We start from the raw sequence: 17,102 nt of genomic DNA on the forward strand, positions 1-17,102 counted from the left end.
ACCTAACTCAGTTCTGCATCCTCAATTGCCTTCTAGGGTTGGAAAGGATTTACAGTTTTCCCCATAGCAGTTACCACCTTTTAACAAAAAATATTTTTTAAAATTGCTGTTTTTTGTTCATTGTGTTTCTCTCCCACAAAAATATAAGCTTCATGAGAGCAGGGAGTTTTGTTTTTATTGTGTTTTGCTCTATCTCCAACAGTGAGTAGACTTGTCCAATATTCATTAAATAAAGAATTAGGTCACACACTTTTCTGCATAAATGTTCCAATAGCTTCCTCTCTCTTAGACTAAAACAGTCTGTCCTCCTACTTCCTGTTGGACTACTCTACTCTTGATTATTCCAGAAAACCATGGATTCCTTGACTCTACCAGACAGGCTCCTTTGCTCTTGTTCTTTTCTCTTTTTGGTATTGTTCTTTTCTCATGTAGCTATGTAGTCATAGCTCCCTCTCCCATCTCCTTTGGGTTTCTCTGTAAATGTAATCTTCTCAGGATTTCCTTGGCAACATATTTTAATACTGTAAATCCTTTCCAACCCTAGTCTTTTTCTCTTTTCCTTTCATGCTGATTTTCTTCATAGTATATTTCACTTATTGCCTCTATCCCTCTCATGCATTAGAATGAAACTTCCATGTTGAAAGGGATTTTTTCCCACTGCTGTTATTCTTAGCACTTAAAACAATAGGTGCTTAATACCTATATGCTGAAGAAATGAATTCATGATGCAGCAAGAATTTAAAATTATAAAGTAAATAAAATCACTAGTGTTCTTGAATACCATCAGTTTATAGAGTTAGAAAATGTAACAACAAAAAATTTATTTAGGCCCTGGCCGGTTGGCTCAGCGGTAGAGCATCGGCCTGGCGTGTGGGGGACCCGGGTTCGATTCCCGGCCAGGGCACATAGGAGAAGCGCCCATTTGCTTCTCTACCCCCCCCTCCTTCCTCTCTGTCTCTCTCTTCCCCTCCCGCAGCCAAGGCTCCATCGGAGCAAAGATGGCCCAGGCGCTGGGGATGGCTCCTTGGCCTCTGCCCCAGGCGCTAGAGTGGCTCTGGTCTCAGCAGAGCGACGCCCCGGAGGGGCAGAGCATCGCCCCTGGTGGGCGTGCCGGGTGGATCCCGGTAGGGCGCATGTGGGAGTCTGTCTGACTGTCTCTCCCCGTTTCCAGCTTCAGAAAAATACAAAAAAAAAAATTTATTTATATAAGTAACAGCAGTGCCTAACCAGGAGTGGCACAGTGGATAGAGCATCGGACTAGTACCTGGAGGAGCCAGGTTCGAAACCCTGAGGTTGCCGGCTTGGGCATGGGATCATAGAGACATGACCCATGGTCGCTGGCTTGAGCAAGGGGTCACTTGCTCTGCTGTAGCCCTCCCCCACTGTCAAGGCATATATGAGAAAGCAATCATTGAACAACTAAGGTGCCACAAGAAAAAATTGATGCTTCTTATCTCTCTCTGTTCATGTCTGTCTGACCCTATCTGTCCCTCTCTCTGACTCTCTATCTTTGTCAAAAAAAAAAAAAAAAAAAGCAATAGCAGTATTTATGAGATATTTAGAGATAAACTTGACAGGGCGTATTTAGGATCTAGATGAATAAAATTAAATATCCTGTAGCACCAAAAAGCTTGACTAGGTAAATAAATTTATTTTGTTATTGTGGAGCTAAAGTTGATGTTGAGATATCTTTTTTCCTTTATTAATATACAAAGTTAGAACCATTTTGAGTTTATTTTTTTTATAACTTTCAAGTGGATCTTTGGAACTATACAAATGAAAAAATAACCACGGAGCCATATGAAAAGTTCTAAAATTGCTGGTGATGGTTTCACAATTCTGTGAATATACTAAAAATTACTGAATTTGTGCTTTAAACGGGTGAATTTTATGATATTTGAATTACTTCTCAAAAATATTGCTATAAACAAAATAACAAGGGATTTCTATAGGAATACAAAAATGAAAAATTAATCTTTTCAAAGTATTGAAACATACGGTTTTAGTATCATCTGTTCATTTTTTCCCATGCATCTGTCCAACATGACTTGTTGAAGAGACTGTCATTTTTCTATTGTATATCCTTGCCTCCTTTATAGATTAATTGGCTGTATAAGTGGGGGTTTATTTCTGGCCTCTGTATTTTGTTTCATTGATCTATGTGTTTATTTTTTGTGCAAGTACCATACTTTTTGATTATTGTAGCTTTATAATATAATTTGAAATCAGGGAGCATCATAGCTTCAACTTTGTTCTTTTTTTCAAGAGTGCTTTGGCTACTCATGGTCTTTTGTGATTCTATAAACATTTTAGGATTATTTGTTCTAGTTCAGTTAGGTGTTTTTCTTAAAACACTATTGCTTATCTTATATCAGACATGTGATCAGTATGTTCGTTCAGTTGTAATACTAAATTGAATTGGTATAAGGTTTACCCTCTCTGAAACCTTTTTCTTGTTCAAATTTTAGGACCCTTCAAAGTTGTACAAGAAAGCAGGTGATGTTGCAGCCATTCAGTGCCAATCTGAAGAAAGCATCCATCTTCATTCACAGGGAGAAAACAATCCTTTGTCCAAGAAGCTTTCTCCAGTACACTCAGAAATGACAGATTACATTAATGCAACATCATCTACTCTTGTTGGTAGCCGGGATCCTGATTTAAAGGACAGAACATTACTTAATGGAGGAACGAGTGTAACAGAAAAGTTGGCCCAGCTTATTGCAACTTGTCCTCCCTCCAAGTCTTCCAAGACAAAACTGAAGAAGTTAGGGACTGGCACTACTACTGCAGGATTGGTTAGCAAGGATTTGATCAGGAAAGCAGGCGTTGGCTCTGTAGCTGGAATAATACGTAAGGACCTAATTAAAAAGCCAGCTATCAGCACAGCAGTTGGATTGGTAACTAAAGACCCTGGGAAGAAGCCAATGTTTAATGCAACAGTAGGATTGGTCAATAAGGACTCTGTGAAAAAACTAGGAACTGGCACTACAGCAGTTTTCATTAATAAAGACTTAGGCAAAAAGCCAGGGACTATCACTACAGTAGGACTGCTGAGCAAGGATTCAGGAAAGAAGCTAGGAATTGGTATTGTTCCAGGTTTAGTGAATAAGGAGTCCGGAAAGAAGTTAGGGTTTGGCACTGTGGTTGGACTAGTTAATAAAGACTTGGGGAAGAAATTGGGTTCTACTGTTGGCCTAGTGGCCAAGGACTGTACAAAGAAGATTGTAGCAAATTCAACAATGGGATTAGTTAACAAGGACATTGGAAAGAAACTAGTGAGTTGTTCTGTGGCAGGACTGGTCAATAAAGATGCCCTAAACCTTAAAGCTGAAGCACTGCTCTCCACTCAGGAATCACTTAAGGCTTCTTGTAGTACAAACATCAATAGTCATGAAAGTCAGGAACTTTCTGAATCCCTGAAAGACAGTGCCACCAGCAAAACTTTTGAGAAGAGTGTTATACGGCAGAGTAAAGAAAGTATATTGGAAAAGTTCTCAATTCGAAAAGAAATAATTAATTTGGAGAAACAAATGTTTCATGAAGGAACATGCATTCAGCAAGACAGTTTCTCATCCAGTGAAAGGGGGTCATATGAAACCTCAAAGCATGAAAAGCAGCCTCCCGTATATTGCACTTCTCCAGACTTTCATATGGGAGGTGCTTCTGATGCATCTACAGCTAAATCCCCTTTTAGTGCAGTAGGAGAAAGCACTCTCCCTTCCCCATCACCTACTGTATCTGTTAATCCCTTAACCAGAAGTCCCCCTGAAACTTCTCCACATTTGGCTCCTAATTCATTACTTTTAAGTCCTACCACCGAGTTAATGGAAGAAATTTCTGAATCTGGTGGAAAGAACCAATTTACTTCTGAAAGTACCCATGTGAACATTGGTCATAGGTCTGTGGGTCATAGCATGAATATTGAATGTAAAGGGATTGATAAAGAGCTAAGTGATTCAAAAACTACACATATAGATATTACAAGAATAAGCTCTTCTCTGGGAAAAAAGCCAAGTTTGACTTCTGAATCCAGTATTCATACAATTACCCCTTCAGTTGTTAACTTCACTAGTTTATTTAGTAACAAGCCCTTTCTAAAACTTGGTGCAGTAACTGCTTCTGACAAACACTGCCAAGTTGCTGAAAGCCTAAGCGCTAGTTTGCAGTCTAAACCATTAAAAAAACGGAAAGGAAGAAAACCTCGGTGGACTAAAGTGGTGGCAAAAAGCACATGCCGGTCTCCAAAAGGGCTAGAATTAGAAAGATCAGAGCTTTTTAAAAATGTTTCTTGTAGCTCACTATCAAATAGTAATTCTGAGCCTGCCAAGTTTATGAAAAACATTGGAACATCTTCATTTGTAGATCATGACTTCCTTAAACGCCGATTGCCAAAATTGAGCAAATCTACAACTCCATCTCTTGCTCTCTTAACTGACAGTGATAAACCATCTCATAAGTCTTTTGCTACTCACAAATTATCCTCCAGCATGTGTGTTTCTAGTGACCTTTTGTCTGATATTTATAAGCCCAAAAGAGGAAGACCTAAATCTAAGGAGATGCCTCAACTGGAAGGTCCACCTAAGAGGACTTTAAAAATCCCTGCCTCTAAAGTTTTTTCTTTGCAGTCTAAAGAAGAACAAGAACCCCCAATTTTACAACCAGAAATTGAAATTCCTTCCTTCAAACAAAGTCTGTCTGTGTCTCCTTTTCCGAAAAAGAGAGGCAGACCTAAGAGGCAAATGAGATCACCAGTCAAGATGAAGCCACCTGTTCTATCAGTGGCTCCATTTGTTGCCACGGAAAGTCCAAGCAAGCTAGAGTCTGAAAGTGACAACCACAGAAGTAGCAGTGATTTCTTTGAGAGTGAGGATCAACTTCAGGATCCAGATGACCTAGATGACAGTCATAGGCCAACTGTCTGTAGTATGAGTGACCTTGAGATGGACCCAGATAAAAAAATTATCAAGAGAAACAATGGACAATTGATGAAAACAATTATCCGCAAAATAAATAAAATGAAGACTTTAAAGAGAAAGAAACTGTTGAATCAGATTCTTTCAAGCTCTGTAGAATCAAGTAATAAAGGGAAAGTGCAATCCAAACTCCATAATACAGTGTCAAGTCTTGCTGCCACATTTGGCTCTAAATTGGGCCAACAGATAAATGTCAGCAAGAAAGGAACCATTTATATAGGAAAGAGGAGGGGTCGAAAACCAAAAACTGTCTTAAATGGCATTCTTTCTGGTAGCCCTACCAGCCTTGCAGTTCTTGAGCAAACAGCTCAGCAGGCTGCTGGATCAGCATTAGGACAGATCCTTCCCCCTTTACTGCCATCATCTGCTAGTAGTTCTGAGATTCTTCCATCACCTATTTGCTCTCAGTCTTCTGGGACTAGTGGAGGTCAGAGCCCTGTAAGTAGTGATGCAGGCTTCATTGAACCCAGTTCAGTGCCATATTTGCATTTACACTCCAGACCAGGCAGTATGATTCAGACTCTTGCAATGAAGAAGGCCTCAAAGGGGAGGAGGCGATTATCTCCTCCTACTTTGTTGCCAAATTCTCCTTCACATTTGAGTGAACTCACATCTCTGAAAGAAGCTACTCCTTCTCCCATTAGTGAGTCTCATAGTGATGAGACAATTCCCAGTGATAGTGGAATTGGAACAGATAATAACAGCACATCAGACAGGGCAGAGAAATTTTGTGGGCAAAAAAAGAGGAGGCATTCCTTTGAGCATGTTTCACTGATTCCTCCTGAAACCTCTACAGTTCTAAGCAGTCTTAAAGAAAAACATAAACATAAATGTAAGCGCAGGAATCATGATTACCTCAGCTATGACAAGATGAAAAGGCAGAAACGAAAACGGAAAAAGAAATATCCCCAACTACGAAATAGACAGGATCCAGACTTTATTGCAGATCTGGAGGAATTAATAAGTCGTCTAAGTGAAATTCGAATTACCCATCGAAGTCATCATTTTATTCCCCGAGACCTCCTGCCAACTATTTTTCGAATCAACTTTAATAGTTTCTATACACATCCTTCTTTCCCCTTAGATCCTTTGCACTACATTCGAAAACCTGACTTAAAAAAGAAGAGAGGGAGGCCCCCTAAGATGAGGGAGGCAATGGCAGAAATGCCTTTTATGCATAGCCTTAGTTTTCCTCTTTCTAGTACTGGATTCTATCCCTCTTATGGCATGCCTTATTCTCCCTCACCTCTTACAGCTGCTCCCATAGGATTAGGATACTATGGAAGGTATCCCCCCACTCTTTATCCACCTCCTCCATCTCCTTCTTTTACCACTCCACTTCCACCTCCTTCTTATATGCATGCTGGTCATTTACTTCTCAATCCCACCAAATACCATAAGAAAAAGCATAAGCTACTTCGACAGGAGGCCTTTCTTACAACCAGCAGGACTCCCCTCCTTTCCATGAGTACCTACCCTAGTGTCCCTCCTGAAATGGCCTATGGTTGGATGGTAGAGCACAAACACAGGCACCGTCACAAACACAGAGAACACCGTTCTTCTGAGCAACCCCAAGTTTCCATGGACACTGGTTCTTCCAGATCTGTTTTGGAGACTTTGAAGCGCTATAGATTTGGAAAGGATACTGTTGGAGAACGATATAAACATAAGGAAAAGCACCGGTGTCATATGTCCTGCCCTCATCTTTCTCCTTCAAAAAGCTTAAACAGAGAAGAACAGTGGATCCACCGAGAACCTTCAGAATCTAATTCGTTGGCCTTGGGATTGCAGACACCTTTACAGATTGACTGTTCGGAAAGTTCTCCAAGTTTATCCCTTGGAGGATTCACTCCCAATTCTGATCTGGCCAGCAGTGATGAACATACAAACCTTTTCACAAGTGCAATAGGCAGCTGCAGAGTTTCAAACCCTAACTCCAGTGGCCGGAAGAAGTTAACTGACAGTCCTGGACTATTTTCTACACAGGACAGTTCTGTAAATCGGCCTCACAGAAAGGAGCCACTGCCTTCCAGCGAAAGGGCAGTACAGACTGTAACAGGTAAGAGGGTCATTTTGTTGCCTGTTACTTGTGTTAGAGAAATAGATTATTTTGCCCACTGGTTGCTTGATAGCTGTACATGAACTTTTAATAGATCTACTGATTTTTGTTTTCATAAACATTTTGAAACGCTGTCTTCAAAGTTCTCATTTTCAGTAGACATAAGAAGTAAGCTAAGTCATGTCTTTGCATTAATTTTTTACTTTTTTTTTGTCAGAGACAGAGAGTCAAACAGAGGAACAGATAGGGACAGACAGACAGGAAGGGAGAGAGATGAGAACCATCAGTTCTTCATTGTGACACCTTAGTTCATTGATTGCTTTCTCATATGTACCTTGGCTGGAGTGTTACAGCAGAGTGAGTGACTTCTTGCTCAAGCCAGCGACCTTGGGCTCAAGTTGGTGAGCCTTGCTCAAACCAGATGATCCCATACTCAAGCTGGCGACCTCAGGGTTTTGAACCTGGGTTCTCCGTGTCCCAGTCTGACACTCTATGCACTGCACCACCACCTGGTCAGGCCTTTGCATTAATTTTGAGTTTTGAGAAGAGCTGTCATTATCAAAACAGAAAATAATCTTTTGGAAACCAAGAAAAATTTATTTTTCTTACTCAAGTAGGCTATTACAGTTTCTTTAGTGAGAAATGGCTCATGGATATCTGTTAGTAGCTTTACAGGATTTTTCGTATGCACTACCCAATTGTTTGTTATTGGAATAGTATATTATTAATTCTGTATATCGCATAATAAAAATCTAAGCATTCAAATGATCAACTTTGTAATAACAATATTCAGTGAGACTTCAATTTGTAGAGTACCTTTAAATATCTTTATAAAAGCTGCTTCACTTGGATATAAAATCACATGAAAATATTTTGATAATGCATTTGTAATGTCTAGAAAGTATCTTTTAAGAATTGAAGATAGAAACTAAGAAAGAGGAAGCTTTACCCATTCATATAGAAAAATGATTTTAGACATTTTTCATCTCATGGCACATAAACTAATTACTAAAATTCTGTGGCACACCAAAAAAATTAATTTTATGCAGAATTGACAAAAATATGTATACCGTATTTCCTCATGTATAAGATGCACAATTTTTTGAAAAATTTGGGGTAAAAAAACTGGGTGCATCTTATACAGTGGTTGCAGATTTTTTAACTTGCATTTTCCGCTTTTTCGCGCTTGTTCTTGCACTCGTAGATTTTTTTACTTTCATTTCCTGCTTTTTCACACTTGTCTTTGCATTCATTATTTTGCACTTGTTATCAGTATATTACAGTAGGTTACATTTTGACACGTTCTGCCCAAAAATGGCTCAGAAAAGATTTTTGTACAGTGCTGAATTCAAGTTAAAAGTGATTCAGTTTGCAAAAGTGAATGGAAATTGTGCTGCTTAACATAAGTTTGGTCCTCCTCCAACTAAGATATCCATCCAAAACTGTCTATGGAAAGAAGAAACACTACTGAAAATGCCACAGCAAAAGAAGGTCATGAGAGGCAAGTGAGCAGAATGGCCTAATTTAGAGAAGAAATTGAAGCTATGGATTGAAGAGCTAAGGGCAATTGGAATTCCTGTGTCCACAAAGATTGTTCAGCATGAGGCAAGAAGAATTGCTGATCAAAAAGAAGTTACTGTTTTCAAAGGAGGACACAATTGGTACTTCATGAAACAAAATGGACTAAGCATGCGTACATGCACCAGACTTGCCCAAAAGATGCCTTGAATTTCATCGTTTTGTCATTCAATGTTGGAAGACACATTAGTTTGAGTTGGGGACAGATTGCGAATATGGACAAAGTCCCCCTTCCATTTGATGTCCCAAAGTAACAGAGCTGTTGATAAGAAGGGGGTGAAAACTGTAACTGTGAAGACAAGTGGACATAAAAAGAGCCATTCTACAGTTGTTCTAGCTTGTGCCAATGGAACCAAGCTGCCTCCTATGCTGATTTTCAAACGCAAAACAATGCCAGAAGACATTCCTCCAGGATTGATTGTCCACATTCATGACAAGGGTTGGATGGATCAGGATGGGATGAAGATGTGGTTTGAGCAAGTTTGGAGGAGACCAGGTGGTTTCTTATGCACATCTGCCCTATTGGTGCTTGATCAGTTCAGGACACACATAACAAGAAACACAAAGAAGATTACTGCAGAGCAAAAAAAAACTTGCCGTCATGCCTGAAGGCTTGACATCTCAGCTCCAACCACTTGATGTCAGCATTAACAAATCCTTCAAAGTTGCCGTAGAAATGAATAGAACCAATGGATGAAGTCTTCTCAGGACAATTTGACACCAGCATGAAGAGTGAAGAAACCAACTATAGAAAAAGTTTGTACCTGGGTGAAAAGCTCCTGGAATAATATCAAGATTGAGATCATTGTCAAGTCATTTAAAAATTGTGGAATTTCAAATGCCATAGATGGAACTGAGGACGAGGCAATATATGAAGACAGTGATTTGTCATCAGACACAGATGAAGACAAGCTAATGGTTGGGAGTTTTGACAGTGATGAGGAGTTGTATGAATTTTATGATGAATAAAACTTGAGTTCAATAACTTTATATAATACATTTATCTTTTTAAATTTCAGGCCCCCAAATTAAGGTGCATCTGACACATGGGGGAATATGGTAATTTTTATTCATTCTCACCAGATGGCTATTGTTGTATTGGCTGTTGTCATTTTATAATTTGACAATCTAAGAGAAAACAGGTCAGTAACCCTGACTAAATTGTGTGTTTTAAAAATTCTTGTGGCACACAAATTGAAAATGTCTGATACAGTATAAATAACTCTAGGAAGCCCATAGAACCTCTGATGTTTTAATATGCTTGTGTGTATTTTTCAGAAGAAAGTTCATACATTTCATCAGCTTCTCCAAACTGTTAAGCCTTAATGTTTCTTCCTATAAAATGGGATTGGTAGGGTTATGATAAGGAGTAAATGAGATTATAGTATATATCAAAGTGATTTGCACATAGAAAGCACACAGATGTTAATTGGTATTATTCACTCAAAAGATTAGAAACTTGTGCATTTCAGGAAATGATGAACCCCTAAAAACAAGTTTTTGTTCCTGATTTTCACTATTCACAAACTTTTGAAAAATAAAAGCTACCTTACTGGAAAAGCTGAACATTTTTTATTTTTTAACAATGTAATAAAGAGGAAAAAATTCTAAAGTTTAATTGGGTCATTCAACAGAATTTTTTTTTTTTACATCTTTAAATTTTGTTTAATGATAGAAAGGCAATCAAGACTGTTTTTCTTTTCGTAGTGAAAGACAGAGACGGACAGACAGGAAGGGAGAGAAATGAGAAGAATCAACTCGTAGTTGCTGCACTTTCAGTTGTTCATTGATTACATTCTCATATGTTCTTTGACCTGATAGCTTCAGCTGAACCAGTGACCCCTTGCTCAAGCCAGTGACCTTGGGCTCAAGCCGAATGAACCGTGCTCAAGTCTACAACCTCAGGGTTTTGAACCTGGGTCCTCAGCATCCCAGTTTAATGTTCTATCCACTGTGCCACTGCCTGGTCAGACAATCGAGACCTTTTTGTAAAGTATTTAATTATACTCTTGGAGAAAATAGGGTATTATTCAATCACTACCTATTTTTTTAGATTGTATTTATTTTTAAACTTTATTTTTAATTATAGTTGATATGCAATATTATATTAGTTTCAGGTATATAGCATAGTGATTCAAAATCTATATACCTTACAAAGTGATCACCACAATAACTCAAGTAACCATCTTAATCAAATTTTTGACAAATATTTAATCAACAGTTTTTGAATATTATCTGCTTAGCATTCTACTTTGTGGGTCTTTGTGATATAATAGGTTAATTCTTCTCATGAGCCTTATACTGTAGGAGATGGGTGATAAATGAAAAAAAATACATAGTAAGTCATTAAAGTCATTATAAGGGAATATAAGTACAGTGTTCTGTGAAAGCATGAAATGGTGGCCTAACTAGCAAGGTTTCCCTGAAAAAGGAACCCTAAACTATTTCCTGAAGGAAGAGTAGCAGTTAGGGAAACAGAAGTCTACTCATTCATTTATTTATGGAATTACAAAATATCTAGCATTCTTCTATTCACTTGCATGTAGTAGAGAGTAAAGACATGATATCTGACCTCATTAATTTTTCAACTTAGTAAAGAAAGATAAACAATACAATGCTAAGCACATAAATAATGGCACTTTTTTTTTTTTTTTTTAGAGAGGAGAGGGAGAGACAGAGAGAAAGAGAGAGAGGAGAGACAGAGAGAGAGAAGTGGGGGAGGAGCTGGAAGCATCAACTCCCATATGTGCCTTGACCAGGCAAGCCCAGGGTTTTGAACCGGCGACCTCAGCATTTCCAGGTTGACGCTTTATCCACTGCTACACCACAGATCAGGCTCAATAATGGCACATTTGAGAAAAATCCTGTCAAGTTAATAATAGCATTGTTGGGTGATTAATTAGGGGGAATGGGTGTGTATTTCAATTAGAATTATTAGCTATGACTTGAGGATGAAAACGTTGTAACTTTTAAGATGAGAAGCCACTAGCTTCTCAAGTTGAGAAGGGGGCATTCCCGCCTTCAGTCACAGTTCCAAGAAGAGAAAAATCTCCTTAGAAAGAGAGTCTCAGACAGGAGGTCGTCACCCCAAGGATGAGATCCTGGAACGTAGGAGAGGGGCCTGGCTAGGCGCGCCTAGACTTTCGTAGAAGTCCATAAAGGAGTAGAGGCAGACCACTCGTAGATATGGGGTCCGAAGTCAAAACCATCTGACCAGGAAGGGGTGTTTTTAGAGAGAAATTTGGAGGCCAACTGTGGAAGGGGGAGGGAGAAACTCCTTACCTTCTGGTCCGGCAGGGGTTTGGAACAGGGACAGATCACTGGCCAATCAACCTACAATTACATGTCCAAACAGAATCAGGGAGTAAGCCCGGGATGAGCTGCTGCTGCCCATTGCTTCCCTGGTTGTAAGTTTGGACGGCAAGAAGGAATTGTCCAGGCAGTTAGTACCCTGTCCCGGGTTTCAGCACCAAATGTTGGCATCCATGAGAGTCTGAAAAGACCAGAGTAACAGGCTCTATTGAAAGGAAGAAAGGAACCCTGCTGGGCACTTCTCCGTGGAGAAGGGCACCAGTACAAGCTAGGGGGATGAATTTATAGGGTAAAAGGAGAATCTCTAGCAAGTGAGTGTTGAATCAAAAGTCCTGGTATGTCGGAATGCCCCTCCTTGGGTGGCTTGTCAGCTTCTTGGAATTCCTGTGCCTCAGGGACGATAGTCCAGTAAGGGTGAGGTCTGACAGATAAACGGAACATCAAGAGGGCAGTTTGGAATTCACATATCTATCACCACCCAGCCAGTGCCAAGAGCAAAGTCCTTTAATGACTGCTTTCACTTAAGATGCTTGCTACAGATTTCATTGTCCCCAATTTACCTATGCTTCTGCCTAGCCTGCTACAAATTTGGGCCTTCCCACAGTCCTTCAGGTTTGATAATTTGGTAGAACTACTCACAGAATTTACTAAAATCACTTATGATTACAATTTTTTAAGTAAATGATACAGATCAGGAAATGAAAAGATGCATAAGGCACTGTCTAGGCAGGACAGGGGACACAGAGCTTCCACACCCTCTCCTTGTGGAGTCTGAGAGTGTTGCCCTCCCAGCATTTCATTGTATTCGTAAACCAAGAATCTCCACCAGGCCTTCATTATAACATGGTTGAATAAATGATTGGCCATGTACTTGAACTCAATCTCTAGCTTCCCTTAATCCACTGGCTCACATTTTCAACCCTCTAATCATGTGGTTGGTCTCCTAGTGGCCAACCTGGATCCTGAGTCTGTCTGAGGATCTACCTTAAGTTACTTGTTTTGCGTGACAAAGACACTCCTATACTCAGGGAATTCCGAGGGTTTTTGAAACTTTGAAACTGTATGCCAGGAATCAGAGACAACAGACATACAAGGGTGAACAAAAGTAGGTACAGTTTTTAGTACATGAAACAGTTTATTCTTATATTATTATTTATTATTGTATTATTTTCCATATAAACAATTGTAAACTTTTGCCCACCCCTGTATTATTTATTGTATCACAAATTTAAATTCTTCTTTTACTTTGTCTGTATCTTGGAATCTTTCGTTCTTCATAATTACTGTTAAGTGGATAGGAGTGTGACTTGATTTTTTTTTCTTTTTTTTTTTTAGCAAGAGAAAGGGAGAGAGATGAGAAGCATAAGTTCGTACTTGTGGTACTTTAGTTGTTCATTGATTGCTTCTCATATGTGCCTTGTCCAAAGGGCTCAAGCCGAGCCATTGACTTCTTGTTCAAGCCAGCAACCTTTGGGCTTAAGCCAGCGACCATGGGATTATTTCGATGATCCCACACTCCAGCCAGCGACCCTGAGATTTCAAACCCGGGACCTCAGTGTCCCAGGTGGATGCTCTATCCACTGTGCCACCACTGGTTAGTTTGATTTTCTAATAGGAATTTTTTCAGGTACATATGAAAACTGGCTTACCTATCTGCTTAAAACAAGTTGAGGAAAAAAATTTTAGGAAGTAAAAAGTACTCAGTAAATCATGGAACAGCTTCTAATCCGATCACTTTGAAAGCCGGAACTTGTTTGTTTTGGAAAAGCTTTAAATATTTGAATTTTTAATCTTTGTTCTGATAGTAGCTATCCCTTCAATGATTATTCTGTGTCTATTGTTTGCCAGGTACAAGGAGTACAAACGTGAATAAGATATAATTTCAGATCTCAAGGAATTTCAAGTTCAGCAAAAAGCATATATGTTTGTCCTGACTTGTGGTGGCACAGTGGATAAAGTGTCGACCTGGAACGCTGAGGTTTCTGGTTTGGAACCCTGGGCTTGCCTGGTCAAGGCACATGTGGGAGTTGATGCTTCCTGCTCCTCCCCTGCTTCTCTCTCTGTTTCTCTCTCTCCTCTTTCTCTCCTCTCTCTCCAAAAATGAATAAATCAAAATAAAACATAGATGTATATACAAGTAATTATTGATAGTTTCTAAAATTGAGATATTTACAATGTATTTTGGGGAGCACATAGAGAGGGACTTATTTAAAAGAAGCTAGGAAAATGTTTTGAATTTTGGTGTGCCAAGAATAGAGGGTGAGGACTGTATCTTATAAATAGGCTTCTCTGGGTCTGATACTGTGCTTAGGTAACTATAAATATTCTGATATTATACCCAGGAGATGATGATCATAAAGCCTCTTGTCTATATAAGACAACAAGGAGCCTGGCCAGGCCGGTGGCAGAGTGGATAGGGTGTTGGACTGGGATGCAGAGGACCCGGGTTTGAAGCCCTGAGGTCGCCAGCTTGACTGTGGGCTCATCTGATTTGAGCAAGGCTCACCATCTTGAGCCCAAGGTTGCTGGCTTGAGCAAGGGGTCACTTGGTCTCCTTAGGCCCCCCGGTCAGCACACAAGTGAGAAAGCACTCAGTGAACAACTAAAGGTGCTGCAACGAAGAATTGATGCTTCTCATCTTTCTCCCTTTCTGCCTGCCTGTCATTCCTATCTGTCCCTCTCTCTGTCTCTTTTGCTAAAAAAAAAAAAGACACCAAGGATTTTGGCATTTACCCTATAGGCAATGGTAAGTAAAAGATTTTAAAGCAGAATAATGATTTGCTCAGCTTGTATTGATCGCAGTAGAATAGATAGATTAGAAAAACAATAGGTGGACCAGTTTAGAAATTGTCCCACCCAAATATTATATGGAGCTTAAATTAGGTAGTAATTGAGAAGAAATCAAATAGATTTACAAAAAGAGAAGGAAATAGGAAAATATTTTAGATTTTTTTTTTATTTAGACAATTATATTTAACAAGGTGACATTGATCAATAAGAGTACATAGGTTTTTGCCTGACGAAGTGGTGATGCAGTGGATAGAGCGTTGGCCTGGGATGCTGAAGAACTAGGTTCGAAACCCCAAGGTTACCGGCTTGAGTGCAAACTCATCTAGCTTGACCATGGACTCACCAGCTTGAGCTCCAGGTCACTGGCTTGAGTATGGGATCATAGATGTGACCCCATGGTTGCTGGCTTAAGCCCAAGGTTGCTAGCTTGAGCGAGAGGACTCTGGTTTGGCTGTAGCACCCCGGTCAAGGCACATATGAGAAAGCAATCAGTGTATAACTAAAGTGACGCAATGAAGAATTGATGCTTCTCATCTCTGTCTCTGTCTGTGTGTGTCTCTATCACTTAAAAAAAAAAGTACATAGGTTTTAGGTAAACATCTGTATAGCATTTTGAACTGTTAATTGTGTTGTGTGCTCATTATCCAAAAGAATTTCAAGATACCTTTCTTGGCCCTGGCCAGTTGGCTCAGCGGTAGAGCATCGGCCTGGCATGCGGGGGACCCGGGTTCAATTCCCGGCCAGGGCACATAGGAGAAGCGCCCATTTGCTTCTCCACCCCCCCCTCCTTCCTCTCTGTCTCTCTCTCTTCCCTTCCCGCAGCCAAGGCTCCATTGGAGCAAAGATGGCCCAGGCGCTGGGGATGGCTCCTTGGCCTCTGCCCCAGGCGCTAGAGTGGCTCTGGTCGTGGCAGAGCGACGCCCCGGAGGGGCAGAGCATCACCCCCTGGTGGGCAGAGCATTGCCCCTGGTGGGCGTGCCGGGTGGATCCCAGTGGGGCTCATGCGGGAGTCTGTCTGACTGTCTCTCCCCGTTTCCAGCTTCAGAAAAATACAAAAAAAAAAAAAAAAGATACCTTTCTTGAACAGTTAGTTGAATGGTATGTCATTAAGTGAAAAGGAGGTATAAAAAGGAAAAAGTTGGAGATAGAAAATGGATGTGGGTTGTATGCTATTCAGTGAGATAAGTGGATCTGTGTTCAAGAGAGAAATCAAACCTGAACATACAAGTTTTAGATATGATTGTTGAAGTCAGGAGGAGGAATGATATTTCAGGTGAACATACAGAGTTTCCTAAAGGAGCTTGCAGTGAAGAGTACTACAGAGATGAGTTAGATAAGAACTAAAAGTAGACAGTTTGCTTTGTGTGGTACATTACCTTTTGTGATCTAATTGCCATTTCCATGGTGTCAAATGTTAGATTTCTGGGGGTTAAAGGAATGAAAGGGAAATGAGGAAATGCAGAAAATTAAAATTCTTACAGCTTTAAATTTTATAGCATGATGACTGGTTTATTATTTACTCATTCCTTATTATGTCAGGGTAATAATTGCATTTTCTCAATCTGTGATTATTTCAGTATCACATAGTTTTCCTTCTTAAATAAAAAGAGCATAACTAAACATCGTTATTTTATTCATTTTTATTATTATTATTTTGCAATGAATAAAGAAATAAATTTATTGGCCATGCAGGAAGAAAGAGAAAAGGGAGCTTTGAGATGTGATAGGCAGTTAGACAGATATGAGCAGAGCAAGGAAAATGAACCAGGTACAGAAGGTCACCAAAGCAAGGACAACAGGCCAGGCCTCAGTTGTTTTTCAGCTCCAGGTCCAGAAAAGCAGCAAAACAAACAAATGACTCAGCAGCTGATCTCAGGACCAGCTACACTGATTTTTTAAAAAAAAATTTTGTTTATTGATTTTAGAGAACTAGAAGAAGGGAGGGAGAGAGAAAAACATTGATTTGTTGTTCCACTTATTTATCCATTCCTTCGTTGATTTTTGTGTCCTGACCAGGGACCAAACCCGTATAAGAACAATGTTCTAACCAGCTGAGCTACTTGGCCAGGGCAATATCATGTTATTTTAAATTGACCTTCGTTGTCTTCAGTTGATATTTTTTCTATACAGAACTTGAAGATATACTCATTATACAGTAATTGGTATCTTCTTTAAATGTCCAAAAAACTATTATACTTTGTATTACAAAATTGTCAATTATTTTCATGTCATTGTTATCCAAAACAACTCTCAAGGGCCAAAACTAGAACAATTTAAGCAACAAAATAAATAACAGTTTTGGATTCTAACCTAAAGAATAAGGTAAATATCCATGATCCCATGCCAATTTATGTAAATGATTGATTAAATGAATAAATGAAGGAACAGGA

General features: G+C 39.5%; 1 protein-coding gene and 1 pseudogene across 4 annotated transcripts in view; one reads left to right on the forward strand and one right to left on the reverse strand.

The window, feature by feature from the left end:
• The window catches only part of LOC136326249 (large ribosomal subunit protein eL28 pseudogene), a 65,739-nt pseudogene extending 53,480 nt beyond the window's left edge, over positions 1-12,259 (reverse strand).
• ASH1L (ASH1 like histone lysine methyltransferase) overlaps positions 1-17,102 on the forward strand; it is a 319,672-nt gene that overhangs the window by 103,747 nt on the left and 198,823 nt on the right. For all 4 annotated transcript variants that reach the window (XM_066261892.1, XM_066261891.1, XM_066261895.1 and 1 more), the window contains one exon: positions 2,469-7,032. In XM_066261892.1, coding sequence (XP_066117989.1) covers positions 2,469-7,032 — 4,564 coding nt within the window. The remainder of the gene's footprint in view (positions 1-2,468; positions 7,033-17,102) is intronic.

The sequence above is a fragment of the Saccopteryx bilineata genome, chromosome 2, assembly GCF_036850765.1.
Source record: "Saccopteryx bilineata isolate mSacBil1 chromosome 2, mSacBil1_pri_phased_curated, whole genome shotgun sequence".
Classification (NCBI taxonomy): domain Eukaryota; kingdom Metazoa; phylum Chordata; class Mammalia; order Chiroptera; family Emballonuridae; genus Saccopteryx; species Saccopteryx bilineata.